The sequence below is a fragment of the Podarcis cretensis genome, assembly GCF_951804945.1.
Source record: "Podarcis cretensis genome assembly, chromosome: 5".
NCBI classification, from domain to species: domain Eukaryota; kingdom Metazoa; phylum Chordata; class Lepidosauria; order Squamata; family Lacertidae; genus Podarcis; species Podarcis cretensis.
Genome location: NC_137174.1, coordinates 5,174,764 through 5,196,068, shown reverse-complemented (window position 1 = coordinate 5,196,068; position 21,305 = coordinate 5,174,764). Strand labels below are relative to the sequence as shown.

The 21,305-nt window shown below is 41.6% G+C and overlaps 1 protein-coding gene across 1 annotated transcript in view; it reads left to right on the top strand.

The window, feature by feature from the left end:
* Positions 1–21,305, top strand: part of PCLO (piccolo presynaptic cytomatrix protein) — a 261,547-nt gene that overhangs the window by 203,540 nt on the left and 36,702 nt on the right. The window contains exons 12-18 of the mRNA XM_079975008.1: positions 525–592; positions 2,289–2,500; positions 9,242–9,292; positions 11,091–11,221; positions 14,921–14,947; positions 17,356–17,449; positions 20,607–20,678. Of these exons, the coding sequence (XP_079831134.1) occupies positions 525–592; positions 2,289–2,500; positions 9,242–9,292; positions 11,091–11,221; positions 14,921–14,947; positions 17,356–17,449; positions 20,607–20,678 (655 nt within the window). The remainder of the gene's footprint in view (positions 1–524; positions 593–2,288; positions 2,501–9,241; positions 9,293–11,090; positions 11,222–14,920; positions 14,948–17,355; positions 17,450–20,606; positions 20,679–21,305) is intronic.

The window sequence follows — 21,305 nt, the reverse complement described above, 5'->3', positions numbered from 1 at the left end:
TTCAAGAAGTAGCCAGTCCTTCAACCAGCAGAACCTTAAGTCTGGCAGGGCAAAGCCCCCTCTTTCTTTAGCATCAGTTAATATCTTAAACTTAATTCTGGGCTTTTTGCCCTGCCAGACAAATTTAGAAATATCTCTCTGCCACTTCTCAAAGCACCCCATTTTGTCCACAATCTGTAGAGTTTGAAACAAGAAACATAGCTGGTTTCAAAGCTCATTGTGAGTGAAAGTGTTGTGACAATGTTAGGTAAACAAATGATACATCTAGCTCATCTGAACATCATGGAAAGTGGTTGTATTTCAGTGTAAACCTGCATTTATTCCATTTAAAAATCCACCACAGAACTGCCATTTTTCTCAGCTCTTCGACTTGAATAGCGTCACAAACACGTATCAGCCAAAAAAGGGGTCATGCTTGGGAGCTGCTTTCTGCCATAATCCATGTCTCATTTATCTACTCTAATACCGCAATGAGGGTGGGCCAAGGGTTCCTTTTGTCTCAGGCTTCTTATGGCTTCCTTTAGGGATCTCAACATGATGTCAGATGCCGAGAATCCACAACATCTGGATTTGCTTGAGCCAGGAAAGACTGGTAAGTAAAAACAATTTGCTTTTCAGTGACACAGGCCACAAATTGTGATTCTGGTACATTTAGAACACACGGTCAAGTACCTTTGAATATGCAGCAAAAAAAATGGAAGCAAATATGTCCCATTTCTTCTCAGTGGATGACAAGTTTGGTCAAATATGCAGAGAATGGGCTATTTGTTTTCTGATGCTGACACGAAGATGGCACAACCAGCACCGACTTTTAAAACTTTTTTCAGCTCTGGTTTGGGAGTGATATGACAAATTGCTCTTTGGATAATTGAAATTGGCTGTGTTGATATTTTTCCATTTCATTTCACTAAACCTTTGATGCATTTGATACATGGGCAAACAAATGGTTTTAGAGCAAACATCAGAACTGATGGTCTTCAATTCGAGTATTTGAGCTTAATATAGAGAATTGGGGGTGGGGGAGTAAGGGACCCACATACAGTTGGTCATCATTATGTCCCACAAGAAATCACACCAAAAAAATGGGCTAGAGACCTTCTAGCCCTTTGGGGGTTATGCTTCTTACTGTAATGAATGCAAATATCCTCACGTTTAGGGGAAAGAAACTGATTTGCAGATCTGTAGCTAAAATGCTTGTGCTGAATGGTCCAGGGGGCAGGTGGGAAAGCGGGAAAGGGCATCACATGTTAGTATGAACTGGCAAACCCTTTGCTGTCAGTAAACTGCTTGAGATTATTCAGTCTATTACAGTCGTGTAATGCTTTGACTCTAAAGAGCCCCAATGAGCATGGAAAGTCCATAATACAATGGTGGAGCACATGCTCTCTTTTCCACAAGTCTACTTCATATGGTTTTATTCTTGTTTTAAATGCATTTGTTGAATAATAAACCAGTAGTAAGAATACTAATCCAAATGATGCTGTTAATGTGCAGAGTTCCTACATTCATCACTGGTGTCTCTGGATAGGTCTGGGAAGCCATAGCCTCCCACTCCAACAGGAGTGTTGACAGGTCTGAGCTAGATGGACCAGTTATCTGACTCAGCATAAGGGAGCTTCCACATTCACAAGAGAGATGTGCTGATTTCACTGCCCACAGCTGCAGCCCCATGAGACATATCCAACACTTAGGGCTGGCTTTTCAAAAGGCGCAGGAGAATGCATAATGAAGAAGGAGGGGAAGCCTGGTGCACAAGCCGAATTCTCCCTGCAGTTCTTTAAGAAATCTTTCCTCCCCTATTTTCTAAATACATTTTTATTGGCTGTTATTTTTTGCACTTCTTTAGACCCAGTCTTACAAAATAACACTTAATTGTGATTTTAAAAATGCAAAAGTACTTTGTCCGTTACGGCCTTTGCACTCATTGGCTCGCAGACAGGAGAAGGTCTACTTCTTACCAAACACTGAAGTCCAATACCGTTTCCCCATTTTCATATACATCATGAGTCAAAGAACTAGAGACTTACGTTTTGAAAAGCTAAAGGTTCAGGAGAGTGAGCAAGTTCCCTCCACAACACATACACATGCTGACTTAATTGAAAAGCTGGCTGAGATTATGAAGTTTCGCAGTTTGGTTTATTGTCCAAGGTTTTGTTACTGTTCATCTTGGTTAGCTGTTTTCTTCCCCTTTATACTCTAACAACGGGGAAGTTACTAGTATGAATTGCCATTCTTCCATCCCAAGCTGGGAGAGTTGCAGAAATGAATACAAAAACATTTGCTTGCAGTGGATAAAACAAAGTCGCCCGGGGTGGACCCAAAGCAACTGGCTGCAGAGCTGCAAAAGGTTTCCCTGCAACAGGCTCCCTTGATGGCCTCCTCAGCAATGGAAAAGAGCTCCCATGCTCATTCTGGGACTACGTCAGCCAACTCGAGTTCTGTTCCTAGCCCTGGTCAGCCTGGTTCTCCTTCAGTCAGCAAGAAACGGCACAGTAGCAAGGTATGAATTCGTTTGTTTTGGCTTTTTTGTGTATGAATGCAGAGGTGGGTATATGCATTTTCATATCGAGACCATAAGAAGCTTAAAGAAGAGATTCCAGTGTTCCCATGTTAGCAACAGGGGTACTGGGGCTGCTTCACTCTGGCTGCGTTCTGAGCAGCTCGGGGACACTGGCAGTCTGGAATGGCAAGGGAGGCATTTTGACATGTTCAGTTAAGACCCGTGTAATGCTTTGACTGAGCTAGCATCTCTTCTCACTGATAATGAGGCATCACTAATAGGGCCTGTTTGGGGTTTGCTTGTGATTTCGATTTTGAGTATCACAATAGGGCTGTCACTTTGACCCACCAAATTTATTCAGAGTTCACAATGGCATTGAAGCACTCAAAAACTTTCTGAGGGTTGTGTTTCCTATTGATTGTACTTCAAGTAGATGAAGAGGGCCTTCAGTGGGATACAAAGGACTGCATGTGCAGCATTTAATGCATTCCTGTGTCTGCTGCAGAAAACTCTTGGGTGTGGTTTCATTTAGATTTCCTCTTGCTTTAAAATTCTGTTCTGTTACCATAGTTCTACAGCCTAGCAGTTCAAAAGCACACCAGTGCAAGTAGATGAATAGTTACCACTGAGGTGGGAAGGTAAACAACGTTTCCATGCGCTTTGGCACTCGTCAAGGTCCTTCTTGCGCCAGAAGTGGTTTAGTCATGCTGGCCATGTGACCCGGAAAGCTGTCTGTGGACAAACACTGGCTCCCTTGGCCTGAAGTGAGATGAGCGCTACACCCCATAGTCACCTTTGACTGAACTTAGCCATCCAGGTTAAGTTACCTTTACTTTAGTTCTACAACAACAAAAAAGCAGTTCTTAGCAGAGAAGCTTGCCATCATGGTAATGACAGCCACCTCTGGCGAGTCCTGTAAGGTTACTTTGACAAAGCTTCAGTGTCTAAAGAACTGAACAAAAGAAAGAAAATTACACAGCACAGAAAGGAGTTGACCTTTTGGTGCAATATACTGACCACCGCCCGTGCTAGCCTGCTTATTCTTTTATCATTTGATGGATAATCATGTTGCCTAATTTTAAATGCCCTTTGAGAGTAATTAGTTGCTTTTTTCTACCTGCAGAAGAACTTGAGTTTTTGCTTATCTAAAGGAAAAACATTTGATGATATTTACCAGCAGAAATTAGGCAAGAGTAACAATATTGGTGACAAATATTGGAACGCTTGGTTGCTTAGGTCAGAGTTCTTGGCATGCAAAATTTGGGTTTCCATGGTATAACTAAAAAACCTGTACAGTGCTGACAATGACTTCTTCTTTTTGAAGTTTGTAGAATATCTAGCCCTTTTTGATCCTATCATGAATGAACATTGGTGTAGAGCTAAAGATCAAGAATAAAATGGTTTACTACCTAGGAAAGGATATCCAAAATTAGCTGATACAGCTTCTAGTAGGTGCTATAAAGAAGAAACTTTTAGCTTAGGCAAACTTAGCCAAATACTACTTGGTTATTCTGAATTGCACACCTGGTGTTAGTCTTGTTGAACAAATGACAATGATTGCACGTTATGTTGATGAAATCAAATGATCTGCTAATGAGATGTCTGAGCCAGAGGTTATTGGGATTTGTTACACAAAAGATGACCATGGGTGCCTTTATGACAGAAACTCTTCTTGGACAGTTTGAGCAAATGGGATTACCAACTGAGAGTCTGTTTGGAATGGGCAAAGTTATGATAACATGAAAGGCCTGGACATAAATCCACCTGCCTTTTTATGCCCTGCTATGCAAACTCTTTAAACCTTGTAGTCAATGATGCTGCTAAGTGTTGTCTGGAAACAACTCATTTCTTCAGTTTGGTTCAAAGAATCATCATACACTCATTTCTCTGCATTGAATCTGAAGGACTGTTCAAAAGTGTTTTGTGATATTATATGAGGAGGAAAGTAAAAAAAAATCCTGTTTAGCCTTCCCAAGCTCTTCAGTGCATGCAAAGTAACTTCCTGCCTGGTTATTTTATATATGAGATTAAGCAGTATTAGCATTTAGGGTTTGTTTTGATCTTGACATGTGTCATTTCAGTGATGTCATTTGCCCACAGAAGTCAAATTCTCATGTAAAGTGTCACATTCAAAACTTGTGTGGTCAATTTCATTTCAGTTATAATTTTTGTACCACCAAAGTCAGTAGTCTTATGTAGGTGTAAGAATGGTAGGAAGATATATCACCCAGACCATTGTTTGCATTGTTTGCATCTAAAAGACAGAATAAGATGAACAAGGCCATTCCATCAGAAGCCGACATCTCCCCTACCCCCGTGGAAGAACCCAGTAGATGGGAGAAACCGCAGTCAGCTACCCGGAAAATTACGCAAGAAAAATCCAAGCTCCCAAACCATGCGACTGTAGCATCAAATAACAACCTCGCCCTTGACACAATAGACTGGACAGTCCCAGAAGAAGAAGATCTGCTGAGTAATTTTGCCAAGCTACCAGATAAAGAACAAATAAACATACTCAGTAAATTGACGAAACTACAGGCCAGATTGACCGAAATTCACCGACAAGGTCAACAAAATGCAGTAGATACAATACACAATCAAACTTTACACTTGCCAGCCTTTTCCCCAAAATGCATAGTCAAAAAGAGAGCTGCAAATGGAACTTTCAAATGTATAGATGCAGAGCTACAAATCCAGCCGCCTTTAGAATATGAAACGGCAAGGAAAAACTCCAGTAATGAGACTACAAACTCCTGGCTGAGATATCAAATACTAGCTCCAAACGAAATAGGTACCCCTTATTTAAGTACCACAAAGGACTCTAACTTTGCCGAACAAAAGATGACCTCCAACAGACCTGACACACCGAGCTCAACACCTAATGAGGCCAAAGAAATGGAAGTAGAGACTAAAAACAGTCCTACTGTCCATAATAGCCCACCAACCACAGAAATCTCTCAGGAACAAGGAACAGTTAAGGAAGAAAATCAAGAAAGGGAGGAAATTCTAATTTCCCGCACTTTAAAAAAGAATCTAAAAGATCCACCATTACGTCCCCCACCGAAAGCAGCGACAAATGGCTGTATCTGCACAAGAAAAAATTCCTCGCTGGACTTAATGACAGAACTAGAATGACTAAATGCTGTCAACCAGCCACCAACCCAAAAACGGATCCTACGCCTGTTGTCCTGGAATATCGCAGGGTGGGGAAACAAAGACGGAGACCCAGACCTAATGAACTTCTTTAAGGATTTTGAACTAATACTCCTACAAGAAACATGGTCAACTAGAGATATTAAAATTAACGGATTCATCTCCTATACGAAACCCGCATTGAAAACAAACACGAAGGGCCGGCCGAAAGCAGGGTTCTGTTGTATGATCAAAGATAACTTAGGGTTTGAAATCAAGCAACTAGAAATATGTTTACCACTTGCACAAGCTCTACTTTTAACCCAAAAAAAAGACTCTTTGCTACTTGTAAATGTCTATATCCCCCCAACCAAAAACAACATCAGTAGTGAAAATTGGTCACAACTAACCTTTTATATAGAAAATCTGTCCGATAAATACCCAAATGCCTCACTGATAATAGCAGGTGATTTTAATGCCAGAGTGGGAACCAACAATGAACAACTATGTAGCAAACTAAATTGGAATACTGATAATGATATCGCACATGCCCTGAAAATAGGACGATTCTCCAGAGACAGGGTTGTTAACAACGAAGGCTTACGCCTACTTGAATTATGTAACAACTTTAATTTGCAGATTGTGAACGGTTCAACAAATGGCGATAGAAGCGGGGAGTTTACATACTTCTCCCCCCGAGGATGCAGTGTCATCGACTATATTCTTGTCCCTTATAATATTATAAATTCGATCATGGACCTCAAAATTGGAACGCGCACTGAAAGCGATCATCAGCCATTATTGCTGTCTATTAGCTTAAAGGACGAAACCAAAATAACTAAGCACAATATCATAGAACCTTCTCAATACAAACAAATGACCCAATTAAAATGGTCCCAGGAAATGAGTGCAGAAGTGGGGCATAAACTTACAGCTAACCTGAGAAAACAAGTATTATTCAACTTAAAGACCACTAATTCCTACTGTGATATTCCTAAAATTTATAATGAAATCTTCCAAATGCTTGTAGAGCTTAGTACTCCACCTAAAGTTTGGGAACTTAAATATAGCGCTAGCCCTTGGTTTGATGATGAATGTTTCCAGCTAAAAAGAAAACTGCGCCAAACATTTAAAAATAATCGCACTAAACTAGAGCCCTCTTATCTTGATGAAAAAAGAAAATACCATTATATTCTGGCCGAAAAGAAACAGAAATACGCAACCCAAAAATGGCTACAATTATTCGACTCAATTCAGAGTAAAAACAACAAAGCGTTCTGGAGCCTAGTGTACGGAGGACTGAAAGCCGAAAATCAACTAACTCTGCCACCAATTGCAGAATCCAAATGGTCCCAATACTTTACATCTGTATTTAACAATCTACACGGTGAACTTAAAGGAAATGAAACCATTAAAAATAAAACTAATAAACTCCAGGAGTGGCCAAGGGTAGAGGAAGAGAAAATTAGAGAGATAGTTAAAAACTTCAAATCGGGGAAATCTCCTGGGCCAGACGGTCTACCAATAGAACTATTTAAGACCTATATAGATTGGTGGGCAGAACCCTTAGCTCAATTGTTTACTCTTATAGATAAATATGGGACCATACCTGAGATATGGTTAAGATCAATAATTATTCCAATCTTTAAAAATGGCGACCCAAAAGAACCAAGGAATTATAGACCGATAAGCCTACTATCAGTGATAGGGAAAATCTACGCTAAGCACCTCTTATCTAAACTTCTTACCTGGATGAAAAATCTAAATTTACCAGGGAAAGAACAAATAGGTTTCTCCAAAGGTTGCTCTACTCTAGACCACTGTCTTACACTTATGCATCTGGTTGAAAAATACAGATCCCAAAGGCAATCTAAGATATACGCTGCTTTTGTAGATTTTCGTGGTGCATTCGACTCAATTGACCGCCCAAAGTTGTGGAGGAAACTCACAGAATTAAAAATTGATCAGCGCTTATTGATTCTAATGCAAAATCTACATTCTTCCAATACCTGTCAAGTCAAACTTAACACCAAAGGTCACCTCTCCTCAGACATCCCAAACTCGAAAGGGGTAAAACAAGGGTGTATTCTTGCCCCCTTTCTATTTAATTTATTTTTATCAGACTTGCCAGATTACCTTCAAAAAATAGAATCACATGCCCCTAAACTTAATCAGAAACCAGTTCCTCTCTTATTATACGCAGACGATGCTGTCTTACTATCACTAACGAGCTTGGGTCTGAAACGTCTTATATCTTCACTGATCCTTTACTGCGAATGTAACAAACTCTCTATAAATTATGAGAAGACAAAAATTTTGGTCTTCTCGAATGGTTGGAAATTAGAGAAATGGAAAATAAGAGGGCAAGAAATCCAACAAGTGAAAATCCATAGATATCTGGGAATCTTATTCCAGAGCAACTTAGGGTGGGCAACCCATCGCACAAATGCCATAAAACAGGCAAAGTGCATCTCATCAGCAGTTGCCCGTTTTTATTATCAGAAAGGTAATCAATTTATTCCTGCGGCCAATCAGATATTTCAAGCAAAAGTGCAATCCCAGATATTCTATGGTATCCCGCTATGGGTCCAAGCATATAACAGTGATATAAAAAAGATTCACTCCAGCTTTTTGAGACGTATTCTTGGACTCCCTCTTATGATCAAATATGAAACAATGTGTGCAGAAATAGGCATACACACAATGGAATACTGGGCATGGTCCACCTCAATAAAGTATTGGTTACGCTGCCATTTTCGCTGCCCTCCATCAAGTCTGCTCGCTGATTTGCTCAAAGACCCTTATAAATCAAGATGGTATCAGCACCTTGAAAAAAAAATTGAATCTTTAGGCATCGAGCTGGAGCTCCTGTACAATTCTAATGAGCAATATATTCTCCATAATATCCTAACTAGACTAAAGGATGTCGAGAGACAAAATATTATGGCAGCTGTAAACAAAATTTGCTCCCCCAGATTCTACGATTTAAATATCTTAGATTGCAGAGCCAATTACGTCTCTAAATTAATAATCCCAGCCCAACGTAGGGCTTTTATGCTGGCCCGTTTGAATGTTTTTCCCTCAGCATTTGTCTGGGGAAGATATCAAAACATTCCCAGAAGCAAGAGATTCTGCAGATGTTCTATGAATGTCCCGGACACTGTAGAGCATATCCTCTTTCATTGCCCATTGTACAGTACGCTCCGTCAACGCGTGCTGTCCCCCCTTTCGGGTGGTCTGGAACCCCAGCAAGCTGAATGTGTGGGACTCTACCTATCCGACGCTGACCAAAGGGTAACGGCGGGGGTAGCCGTGTTTTTGGCAGCAGTCCTCCAAGGAGCAGGTTAACAAGGAAAACCACTGATTCTATATGTATATATTTATATTTGTATGTAGCCAACTCCTGCCTTTTTATATATATCTCAAGGCTTTTATATGTTATTTTCCTCTTATGGTTTTACCTGCATAATGCCTAATAAAGGTTTGATAAGTAAGTAAGTAGGTAGGAATAATGATCGTAATCCTAGAAATATTCATAGCAAGAAATACTATTTAAAAATGTAATGATTTACAACTGTGTTTCTGTGCTTCTTTCTTTGACTATGGCAGCCCACGGAAGGTACAAAGTCTGGTTCCCATCCAATTACTGGAGAAATTCAGGTAACAATCTAATATTAGCATTTATTCTCCTATAAATGGATAATAGAACAGAATTATCATTGTTTGATTCTTAGACTGCCAACATTGCACAAATTGTAAATCAATGCTAAAAATAGATTTTAAAAAATCAGTTGTGTGGAATGCAAATGCTGATGACTAATATTAATCCAGTTGCTGCTTCCTGAGGAAGGGAAGAACTATGAATTCAATTTTAATTTGAGGAATTGCACAGTGCACATCTATGCAAATTCCTGTATGGATGTTCCAGACGGGAATTCCATTATTCCTGTGCCATAATACAAAACTAAAAGTATAGGGCTTTTTTTCTGGGGGTACACAGGGGTACACATACCCCTAAACATTTTGTGAAACTTTGTACTTTTGTCCATTTACTGTATTTATTTTTCCCGATTTGAACTATAAAATGGTGATTTTCTTGAGTCAAAAGGAGAGCACCCCTAAACATTTTTTTTAGAAAAAAAGCACTGGTTGTATACAATGACATTGCTCAGCTGACAGTAAGACTTCTACCCACAAAAAGGGGAGGGAATCGATGTCCAGGGATATCCCCTCTTGCAGCTCTGTGCAGCTCTGCTGTGGGGAAAGGGCTAATCACCCTAAAATTCCTTCCTTCCTGATTCCTTTCCATCACCTGCAACACTCTTGTATACAACCCATAGTCGGGTTATGGAAAAAGAATAGACACCTGCTGGCTTAGATCCAGAGTTCTGTGAGCCGAACTCGGCTCGTGGGACTCTTCCTGATTCCTACAGCTCCCAGTGCTTCCTGCAAAGTTGCTCCAGGACATTGTGGGAGGTGGTGGGGAGGACTACAGGGGGAATCGAAGTGTGCCCGCTGGATCTCAGCCCCTTCCACAATCACAGAAGAGACACTCTCAAAACAACTCCTGTTCTTCCTGTTTCCTGTGATATAGTTGCATTCTTCTTCTTTTGTTCAAATCAATAGTTATTTTGCTATAAACATTTGCAATTGGAGCAGGTCAATTTTTTTTTAGGGTCCTACTTCCTGCTATAGACCACCCTCCCCCCCCATGCCAGACTGCAAACCACCTTGAGCACAGAGGGGGTGTCCCAAGGCAGTTTGTGATACGGCAGGGGATACGACTGGTCAAAGGAAGCAAAGTCAGAAATCCCACAGGGCATGCACATTGCATTTCTGTATTTTATGGTCCTGTAAATCACTATGGACCTGTGTTTAGCTGTGCAAAGAGGTATATAAATATAATTAACTGATTCAGGAGTACTTAAAAAAAAACCAAAACCTTCAACTTGCAAATGACTACTGTATCTTAAGCGCCAATAAATCTCTGCCCCACTCTCAGCTTCTTGAAAGCAGAATAAATATAGGAAGAGAAGATTAGGAGTTCTAGAGATGCAAAGAGCTGCTTGGTAAACTCTCAGTACAGAAAAACGAACAAACAAACAATATAAATCAATATGACATAATGCCCTTAAATGGATAAATGCTTACATTTACCAGAAAATTCTAAGATTTTAGAAGGATCTTTTTTTAAAAAAATAATGCTGCATATACAAACACATTACTGTCTGCTTTAGAAACTTTTCAGGTAAATATGCTTCTATTCTCTTTCTCTGTAGAGGAAGATTAAATCATCTGCTTGAAACAAACTTCTTATGAGATTCATTTAGGAAAGCTATGAAGATGCATTACTGAATTTTAGTGTTGGAGAATGTTAAAAAGTAACCTGTAGTAATAGATATTACTTTGAAATGACATTATTTGGGAAATGATTAATGGCAACCAATGTTATGCTTAGCTTCAAATCAACTATGACAAGCACCTTGGCAATTTGATAATTCACATTCTTCAAGCAAGAAACCTTGTTCCCCGTGACAACAACGGCTATTCGGACCCGTTTGTCAAAGTTTATCTTCTGCCAGGAAGAGGGTAAGTGGAGGGGTGATTTCAACTACTAACAGCTGTTAACACAACAGGTTTCCCATTGTTGACCTTCAAGAGATCCATTTCTTATCAACTAATCTGAACACTCATTTCATGTGGGCCTCCCTTTCACCCTCTGCAAACTACAACAAGGCTGGTGGGCAAATTGTATTTTAGGAAAGCTTGTTCACCCACAGTTTGCTCATCTTTTGTATACAGTGTAATCTCACTGTATACAAGTTGTACAAGTGACAATAAAGTATTTCGTATTTTCAGGAAGCTGCCTTAAGCTCAGTCTGACCATTGGTCCGTCTGACTCAGTGTTGTGTACACAACAGCAGCTCTCCAAGATTTCCGCAGGAGTCTCTCCCAACTCTTAGAGGTTTTTGTTCATTAAGGCATATATAAAAGGTAAAGGTAAAGGTACCCCTGCCCGTACGGACAAGTCGTGTCCCACTCTAGGGTTGTGCGGTCATCTCACTTAAGAGGCCGGGGGCCAGCGCTGTCCGGAGACACTTCCGGGTCACGTGGCCAGTGTGACGAAGCTGCATCTGGTGAGCCAGAGCTGCACACGGAAACGCCGTTTACCTTCCCACTAGTAAGCGGTCCCTATTTATCTACTTGCACCCGGGGGTGCTTTCGAACTGCTAGGTTGGCAGGCACTGGGACCGAAAGACGGGAGCTCACCCCGTCGCGGGGATTCGAACCGCCGACCATGCGATCGGCAAGCCCTAGGCGCTGAGGTTTTACCCACAGCACCACCCGCGTCCCTAGTAAGGCATATATAAATCTTGTCAAATAATTAAATGAACACTACCTGGAGTTGAGGGACGCAGGTGGCGCTGTGGGTTAAAGCCTCAGCGCCTAGGACTTGCCGATCGAAAGGTCGGCGGTTCGAATCCCTGCGGCGGGGTGCGCTCCCGCTGCTTGGTCCCAGTGCCTGCCAACCTAGCAGCTCGAAAGCACCTCCGGGTGCAAGTAGATAAATAGGGACCGCTTACCAGCGGGAAGGTAAACGGCGTTTCCGTGTGCGGCTCTGGCTCTGGCCAGAGCAGCGATGTCACGCTGGCCACGTGACCCGGAAGTGTCTCCGGACAGCGCTGGCCCCTGGCCTCTTAAGTGAGATGGGCGCACAACCCCAGAGTCTGTCAAGACTGGCCCGTACGGGCAGGGGTACCTTTACCTTTTTACCTGGAGTTGACTAACACACCACAAATTACATGCCCTCTTAAACAATCCAGTAGTAAAATCAGCAGCAACTAGGCCCTTGACAACCTCCTCCTAACAACAAAGGGACACGGCAAAGGGATGGTATCCGTAATATACAAAATACTACTCCAAAATCCCACAAACCCCCTAGATGTAATCAAAAAACAATGAGAGGACAACATAGGCTATGAGATTAACCCCATTCAGTGGACCAGAATGTGGTCTAAACCTCCCTTTAAATCCATATCAACAAAAAGGAAAGAACCCCCTCTGAAACTCACTTTCAGGTGGTAAAATATGTCAAAAAACAACAACACTACCTGGAGTTGCAAGGGATTGAACCTGGGCCTTTTACATGTAAGCATGTTAATTTTATCCTAGAGAAGCCCATGGGAACATGGCTGGAAAACCGGAAAACATTTAAATATAGTCAGGACTGTGAAGGAAAAGACATAACAAATATTTCAGAAATTTTATGTTAGATGTATCTTCCATATTTAGTTGTCCCTAATGATTATATCCTGGGACGCAGGTGGCGCTGTGGGTTAAAGCCTCAGCGCCTAGGGCTTGCCGATCGAAAGGTCGGCGGTTCGAATCCCTGCGGTGGGGTGCACTCCCGCTGCTCGGTCCCAGCGCCTGCCAACCTAGCAGTTCGAAAGCACCTCCGGGTGCAAGTAGATAAATAGGGACCGCTTACCAGCGGGAAGGTAAACGGCGTTTCCGTGTGCGGCTCTGGCTCGCCAGAGCAGCGATGTCACGCTGGCCACGTGACCCGGAAGTGTCTCCGGACAGCGCTGGCCCCTGGCCTCTTAAGTGAGATGGGCGCACAACCCCAGAGTCTGTCAAGACTGGCCCGTACGGGCAGGGGTACCTTTACCTTTTTACCTGGAGTTGACTAACACACCACAAATTACATGCCCTCTTAAACAATCCAGTAGTAAAATCAGCAGCAACTAGGCCCTTGACAACCTCCTCCTAACAACAAAGGGACACGGCAAAGGGATGGTATCCGTAATATACAAAATACTACTCCAAAATCCCACAAACCCCCTAGATGTAATCAAAAAACAATGAGAGGACAACATAGGCTATGAGATTAACCCCATTCAGTGGACCAGAATGTGGTCTAAACCTCCCTTTAAATCCATATCAACAAAAAGGAAAGAACCCCCTCTGAAACTCACTTTCAGGTGGTAAAATATGTCAAAAAACAACAACACTACCTGGAGTTGCAAGGGATTGAACCTGGGCCTTTTACATGTAAGCATGTTAATTTTATCCTAGAGAAGCCCATGGGAACATGGCTGGAAAACCGGAAAACATTTAAATATAGTCAGGACTGTGAAGGAAAAGACATAACAAATATTTCAGAAATTTTATGTTAGATGTATCTTCCATATTTAGTTGTCCCTAATGATTATATCCTGGGACGCAGGTGGCGCTGTGGGTTAAAGCCTCAGCGCCTAGGGCTTGCCGATCGAAAGGTCGGCGGTTCGAATCCCTGCGGTGGGGTGCACTCCCGCTGCTCGGTCCCAGCGCCTGCCAACCTAGCAGTTCGAAAGCACCTCCGGGTGCAAGTAGATAAATAGGGACCGCTTACCAGCGGGAAGGTAAACGGCGTTTCCGTGTGCGGCTCTGGCTCGCCAGAGCAGCGATGTCACGCTGGCCACGTGACCCGGAAGTGTCTCCGGACAGCGCTGGCCCCTGGCCTCTTAAGTGAGATGGGCGCACAACCCCAGAGTCTGTCAAGACTGGCCCGTACGGGCAGGGGTACCTTTACCTTTACCTTTACCTTTTTAATGATTATATCCTAGTTGAAGAAATGCTCAAATGTGTTACCAGATGATTTGAATGAACTCACCAGCCCCGTTCAAACATAAAGTTAAACTGTGATTTAGCATATGAGGATGAGCAAGAATAAACCTTGGGCTTAAGCAGTACCCTAAGGAAGTTTAGATCTTCTGTTTGTTGTTTTCAGGAAACCACAGCTTCCCATTATGTCTGAATATGGTGCATTGTGGCTTGTCCAAGCCATAGTTAGTTAATTCAAAGTAGGATCAAACCATGGTTTAATATTATGGTTTGTAAACTCTTCATGGTTCGAACAAACTACAGTTCTCCATATTTAGACATGACTGGACTCTACTATTTGTACCAGGAACTAAAGCTTTAAGCTTCCTCCACTCTTGTGTAAAGAGAGGAAAGAGAAAAGGGACAGTGGGAGCCCAAGGATTGTACCTGCTTGTCCATTTAATGTTACAATGGTGCATTAGCTTTATGTCTGAACCATCTAGTCTGATAGTAACTATCTCTGATTACTGTTCCATGTTAAACTGCCTAGAGTGGTTAATGTTTCTATTTCTCATAATATATACACCCATCATTTCTTGTTTGCATAAAATGCTCTAAATATCTTCTCTCCCCTGGTTCTCTCTTCTTCTGTTTCCTGTTTGTTCCCATCATTCTTCAACACATTGTTGCCCTGGGGCCTTGCAGCCAAGTCATGGTAGTCCAGAATGCAAGGTAAAGTACATTATTATTCACTGATTCTCTGATTATTCTAAGCATGAAATACGTAATATCCTGGGCATGCAACTATAGTTTCCTAGAATTTCAGGGGCCTGTGAAGTAGCTGACATTTGCTGCTCGTGTCTAGTGCAGGTTAAATTTCTATAAAACACAATTGCTGTAGAAACAAGCAACAAGCAATTGTTCCAGTAGCTTCATGGTTCAGTGGGTGGGGAGTGGAACCAGTAGTTTAATTGTTGTTTTAAGGACTGGAGATGGTGACCCTTCTTTTGATACGTGAGGAAGTAGTGATCTGAGGACTTGTCTTATATGTATTTTATTGAAATTTCTATAGGAGAGAATGCTGAAAAAAATAGTTAATTGAGAATTCACCTGGTGTGGTTTTTTTCCTGCAAAAAAAAGAGTTATCAAAACTTTTTGGGCTTCTTTTGACACGCTCCAGATGTTTCACCTGAGAATAAAACTCAGAATTTTCTCAAAATGTTACTTTAGGGAAAATCCTATGACAGTCTAGAGATGGGGAAAACTACCTGTGGAAAAATGTTACTAGTCTTGTGGGAGGTTTTCCGTTAGCTTTCATGGACATTCGCTTTTGGTGGAATGATAGCAGCATTTCTTAAATCCACTTTTTCCAATATGAATATTGTTCAGTGCATAGAGTTCTCTTTAATTATCAGTCACTGCGATCCATTATATACTTGTTACCCGATGTAAAAAGTCTGCCCAGCGGGGAGTTCTCACTTTAAAATTGCACAGTGCCTTAAACATAGCTTTTAATTCTCTCTGGGATTTGCTTGATATTTCCTTGTTCCTGCTTTTAATATATTCATCTCACTGCTAATTAAATTATGCTTCTTTAAGGCTGATAGTGCTTGTAATGTCATACGCTACATTTGAACAGACACTGGTTGCATTGGGGACACCATTTGGCTCCAATTGCCAACCGTATAAATCCGGTGTGGTGCCAGCAGCATACCACTGCAAATGCTTCTTTTTTCTGCTCTCTGTGCAATAATGACATGCTCTTAAAGAGAATGCTATTTCTGGGGCAGAGCTGTTTTATCAGAATTCACTGTTTTTGGCAAATGAAGGAAGACAAGTCAGCTTTAGAACTATGAAATATTTCCAATGCTAATCTTAAAGTGAGAGCTGGACCGTAAAGAAGGCTGATTGCCAAAGAATGGGTGCTTTTGAATTATGGTACTGGAGGAGACTCTTGAGAGTCCCATGGACTGCAAGAAGATCAAACCGATCCATTCTGAAGGAAAGCAGCCCTGAGTGCTCACTGGAAGGACAGATCCTGAAGCTGAGGCTCCAATACTTTGGCCACCTCATGAGAAGAGAAGACTCCCTGGGAAAAGACCCTGATGTTGGGAAAGATGGAGGGCACAAGGAGAAGGGGACGACAGAGGACAAGATGGTTGGACAGTGTTCTCGAAGCTACCAGCATGATTTTGACCCAACTGCGGGAGGCAGTGGAAGACAGGAGTGCCTGGCGTGCTCTGGTCCATGGGGTCACGAAGAGTCGGACATGACTAAACAACTAAACAACAACAACAAATCTTAAAGGGCAGTCGTGTGAAAACAATGAAGTTCTGCAAAAGATATGTAGCATCTCTCTTAAAATCTGACTATGGTGATTCTGGGGCAGTGAGGTGGTGGATCTATAACCATTCAGCTTTCCTCAAAATGATATCTGATTAGATTATGTGATAGTGAAATGCAGCATGTGGTCTACAACCATCATATTTGATGGAAAAGGATGCCATTGGTTTTGTAGTCTTAGCCTTCAGAAAACACAACACAATAAAATACATTGTAAATCAAATAATTCAGCAAAACCTCTGAAATGCCCTATAGAAAAAGGAACTTTGAAGCCTGCTTTAAAGGATCAATATTAAATTAGTGTTTCTATCATTAACAGGATGGAGCTTGCATCAGAGCTTCCCTTTCATGTTTTTTAGGGATGACTCTCCTATGATTAAAGATGAGAAAATAATACAGAGAATTAAACCCATCTCAGCTTGATAGCCGCAAGGAAGTTGTTCAAGAAAATCAATACATCACTATTTACTCTTACAATGAGAAAGGCTGTTGTAAACAAACAGGAGCAATTTGTAAATGCAACCAAGATATTTGTGTTGTTGTCAGTCACAGGCAACAGAGGTTGGGAGGTTTCTTAGTAGACAGGCTGCAAATTCAAAAGTTTTATTTTAAAGACTGAATTGGGAGATTGTTCAGAAGAAGATTATCATTTACAGCAGATCAACTGGCATTATTCTGTGCCAGCCTGAATGACTGGTTTATTTATTTTAATCAGTTGCACTGAAATTGTTTCTGCCTTGGAGCAGGTGGAGACAAGTATAAGTAATGACATGTTTTGTTCCTTTGTTCCACTTCAGTGTCGAGAACAAGAGGAGGACTAAATATGTGCAGAAAAGCTTGAATCCTGAATGGAACCAGACAGTCATTTATAAAAATATATCCATGGAGCAGGTATGTGACTGTAAGAGATATCTCATTGCAGGTGTGGTCTAATTCGGCTCCTGACTGTTCTCTAATGATGCCCTACACTTCTAAGAGTCTGTCTGTACTAAACTATTTCAACTTTGCCTGCCAGTCTCCCCTGACCATATGAACTTTCCTGATTTCCGTTGCTTAAAAGAAGCATCCCAGCCTTTGCTGCTATCCCCACCCTCATCTCAGATCTATTTGCATAGCTAGCTACTAATATGCCTCTCTATGAAGGGAAAAGCTCTCTGCCAGCCACTGGCAGTTCAGGCCCTATGTGTGTGTAAGTGAAATTTAGATTCTTTTCCCCAAGGTGCATTACTTTACACTTACTTACATTGAGTTGCATTTCTCATTTTACTGCCCATTCGCTCCCTTTGAAGAGGTTTATTTGGAGCTCTTCAAAATCTCATTTTGTTTTAAGCTCTCTGAACAATTAGATGCTCTCAACAAACTTGGTTACCTCACTGCTCACCCATAATGCTAAATCATTTATGATCAAGTTAAAAAAACACAGGTACCTTGGGAAATTCTGCTTTCTACATCTCTCCATTGGCAGAAGACTCCACTAACTGTAATCTCTGCTTCCTATTTCTGAGCTAGTTACTGATCCCAAATAGGATGTCTCCTCCTATTCCATGACTGCTAGGCTTACTCAGGAGTCTTTGGTGAGATACTCTGTCAAAAGCTTTTTGAAAGTCTAAGTACATAATGTCCACTGAATCATCTCCTATCTGTACACTTGCTGACACTCACAAAAAACTGGTATGGGTTATGTAATAGACAGGACTTAGCCTTCCAGAAGCCATGCTTGTTCTGCTTCAGCAAGACTTGTTCTTACGTGCTTGGTAATTTTATCTCTAACATTTTCCCCCACCAGTTTTCCTGTAATAGACGTTAAGCCAATTGGCCCGCAATTTCTGATTTTAAAATGCACTTTGTTTCCATGTCGGTGTTTCAGCTCCCTCTCTAGACCATGTAAAAGTGGTTTGCACCCGACAGTGGTTATGGTTCAATGACAGAAGTGAAAGGCTGATTTCTTGGATTTCTGTCCTAACCAGCACAATGTGAATGTGCCTAATAAGTGTTCAGTAATAGCTTATTGTGTGGAGGAAAATGTCAATGTATTACGGCTCCAAGTTTTTAATTAATTTAATGGTTAGACTAGTCAACAAAGGTTCTACTGATTAATCAGTGGGGGCAAATTCTAATTAGTGAAACAAAGCAAGCATACTTTTTATTTTGGAGCCATCTGCTCTAGTTCTGGTGTGTTACCTGCAAGAGGTAATGAAAAAGAAAATACTGAGATGGCCTTCTAATGAGTGGTCATGTTCCAATTTGTAAATGATCTCATGATACTTTCCATATTTCATGAAGCCATCTGTGCTGAAAGTTTGGTAATATACAAATTTATTTAAATATGGAGGCTTAATGAGTAGAAAGAGAAACAATTTAAACTTTCTAAATTGCTTTAGAGCCCTGAAATTTACCCGCAGTTCTTGATTAAAGGGTGTATGGTGTGGTTTTAGTTGGAGGAAGCTGTCAAAAGTTGGGATTTGAAGCCAATCTAATTTCTTTTGAGGTGATAAACTTACAGCTGGACTGTACCTGCCACTTCAGACTGCAGGTGTCAGCTCACAAGACTGGATGCCCCTCCATACCCACAACAGCAAAAGCAAACAAACAAACCTTCTACATAGGAAACTTAAAGGAGAAGGTTTCAAATTTAGCCTTCTCTATATTTTGATGTGGCGGATAATCAAGTCATGTGAGCTGCTATCTGTGGTCTGAATAAGGGATGTAAGGAAGCAGTGATTTCTGCCCCATCATGTGTTCATTGCAACCAGCATTGTTTCTCTTCCACAGTAAGCTTTCTACATCTCCATCCAGACCAAGGTGAGGTCTTATCAGAGCTGAAGGACACATCTGAGCAGGCAGAAACAGATGGAGTACAGAGCCAGGCCAATGACGAGGGTGGCCTGGAGACACTTCCAAGGGCCAGATAGAGAAGTCACATTTGGCTCCCAGACTTGAGGGTCACCACCCCTGAACTCCTGGTTTCTTTCCCCACCCTCTGTGCCCACCTACTGTTGGATAAAACTAGGGCCTGGCTTGCTCCAGCAGCCAGAACGAGGGACAGTCTGGAGTTTGGGCAGCTACATACCCTTCCTGTGCCTTGGACTGTTCAAAGAGACTTTTGGTATAGGTCAGAGGTGGGAAACCTGTGGCCCTCCAGAGATTGCTGGACTCTGACTTCTATTAGCTCCAGCCCATGTTACAAGACTTCCCCGTTTGTGCAGATTTCTAGGCAGGTGGCAAAAGTGTAGTACAATTTCCCTCACCATTTCACAGGAGGTTAGTGATGGCTGGTTCACCAAATATTATGTGCAACATGTTAAGTTACCTCTTGGCAAACAGCTGGCTACATGGACCCATCATTTTGTTTGAACTGGTATAGCTTGAGGTACTAGGGGCGTCCAAGATGTCTCATCTTTAGTCTATTGAATAGTTATGTATATGGATGGGAACATCTGAGACATTTGTTGAAGCCGTGTTTGTGCAAAGACTGAATCCCAATTGCTACCTTTTTGGCATATAGTATATTATGCATGTTTGCTTTGAATGTGCACAGCCTTCTGAGGAAACTCTGAGGCTTAATAGCTGTTGATATGCTTGTCCTCAAACCTAAGATAAAGGAGGAGGGAGAAGATCTGAAAAGCACTCTTTGAAATTATTCAGCCATGTCTCACTGTGAATACCAATGCATTTTGACTTTGCCCAGAACACAGTAAAATCTACTCACTGGTGCTGAGCACTGAGGGAAGACATATAGATGCTATCAACTTTTTAAAAGTCACACTGTGGGCTTTATATTGGGAGCACAGCCAAGCTGGGCAAAATAACTCCTCCAAGCTTGCATAGAACCTCGGCCAAGCTCATCTGTCTTGATATCAACTTTCAGCTTTACCCGAAATGAATTTTCTGAGTTCAAGGTTGATGGGAGAACAATAATTGCCTGGCTGTCATATTGAAAAAGAACGGGGGGTGCCGGCAGATGGCAACAAGCAAAGCATGCTTTATGGATTCGGTGCTAGATTCATGAAGGGGATTGAAATTAATTATCTTTTGATATTAACTGCAGCTAAAGAAGAAGACCCTGGAAGTTACTGTCTGGGACTATGATAGATTCTCCTCCAATGACTTCCTGGGTGAGGTGAGTATCCCTTATTTCTTGCTTCACTGCCTTCCCTCGCGTGACATAGTAGTCAACTAAGAGTAGACTCATATGGTGCATTTTTCATCCAGATGAGTAATTCTGATGTTCCCTGGATGCATGTTTCTGTGGAGAAAGTTGGGAAATCACAGATATAACCAGCAGCAATGGCTATGGCATTTCTCCAGATGCTGCCATTGTGGGAACTGATGCTGACTCGACTCAGTTCAGACATCATGATAAACCATAGTTAAGGAGGCTTACCTATGGTATGGTGGTGTGGTGTCTGAATTAACAAACTATGGTCTGTGACTGGCTGGTAAACAAACTATGGTTTCATGTGGTTTTGCAAATTATGGTTTGCACTAACCCTGGTTTAATTGACAAACTACGGTTGCAACTACCATTCCTCTTCCAGAGGCTGCTGCACCATGAACATGGGAGTGAAATTACAAAGCTGAGTGCTGGCGGGATGGGAAACAGAAACAGAAAGGCTCTTGGGGTGCATCCACCCCACAAATATAAATCACTCATAAAGCAGTTTTGCTGTTTTAGCATTCACAGGAGAACCTTGGGCATTGGGAGTTTATTGAGGACTAGAGGACTTACAATCTCCAAGATTGAAGT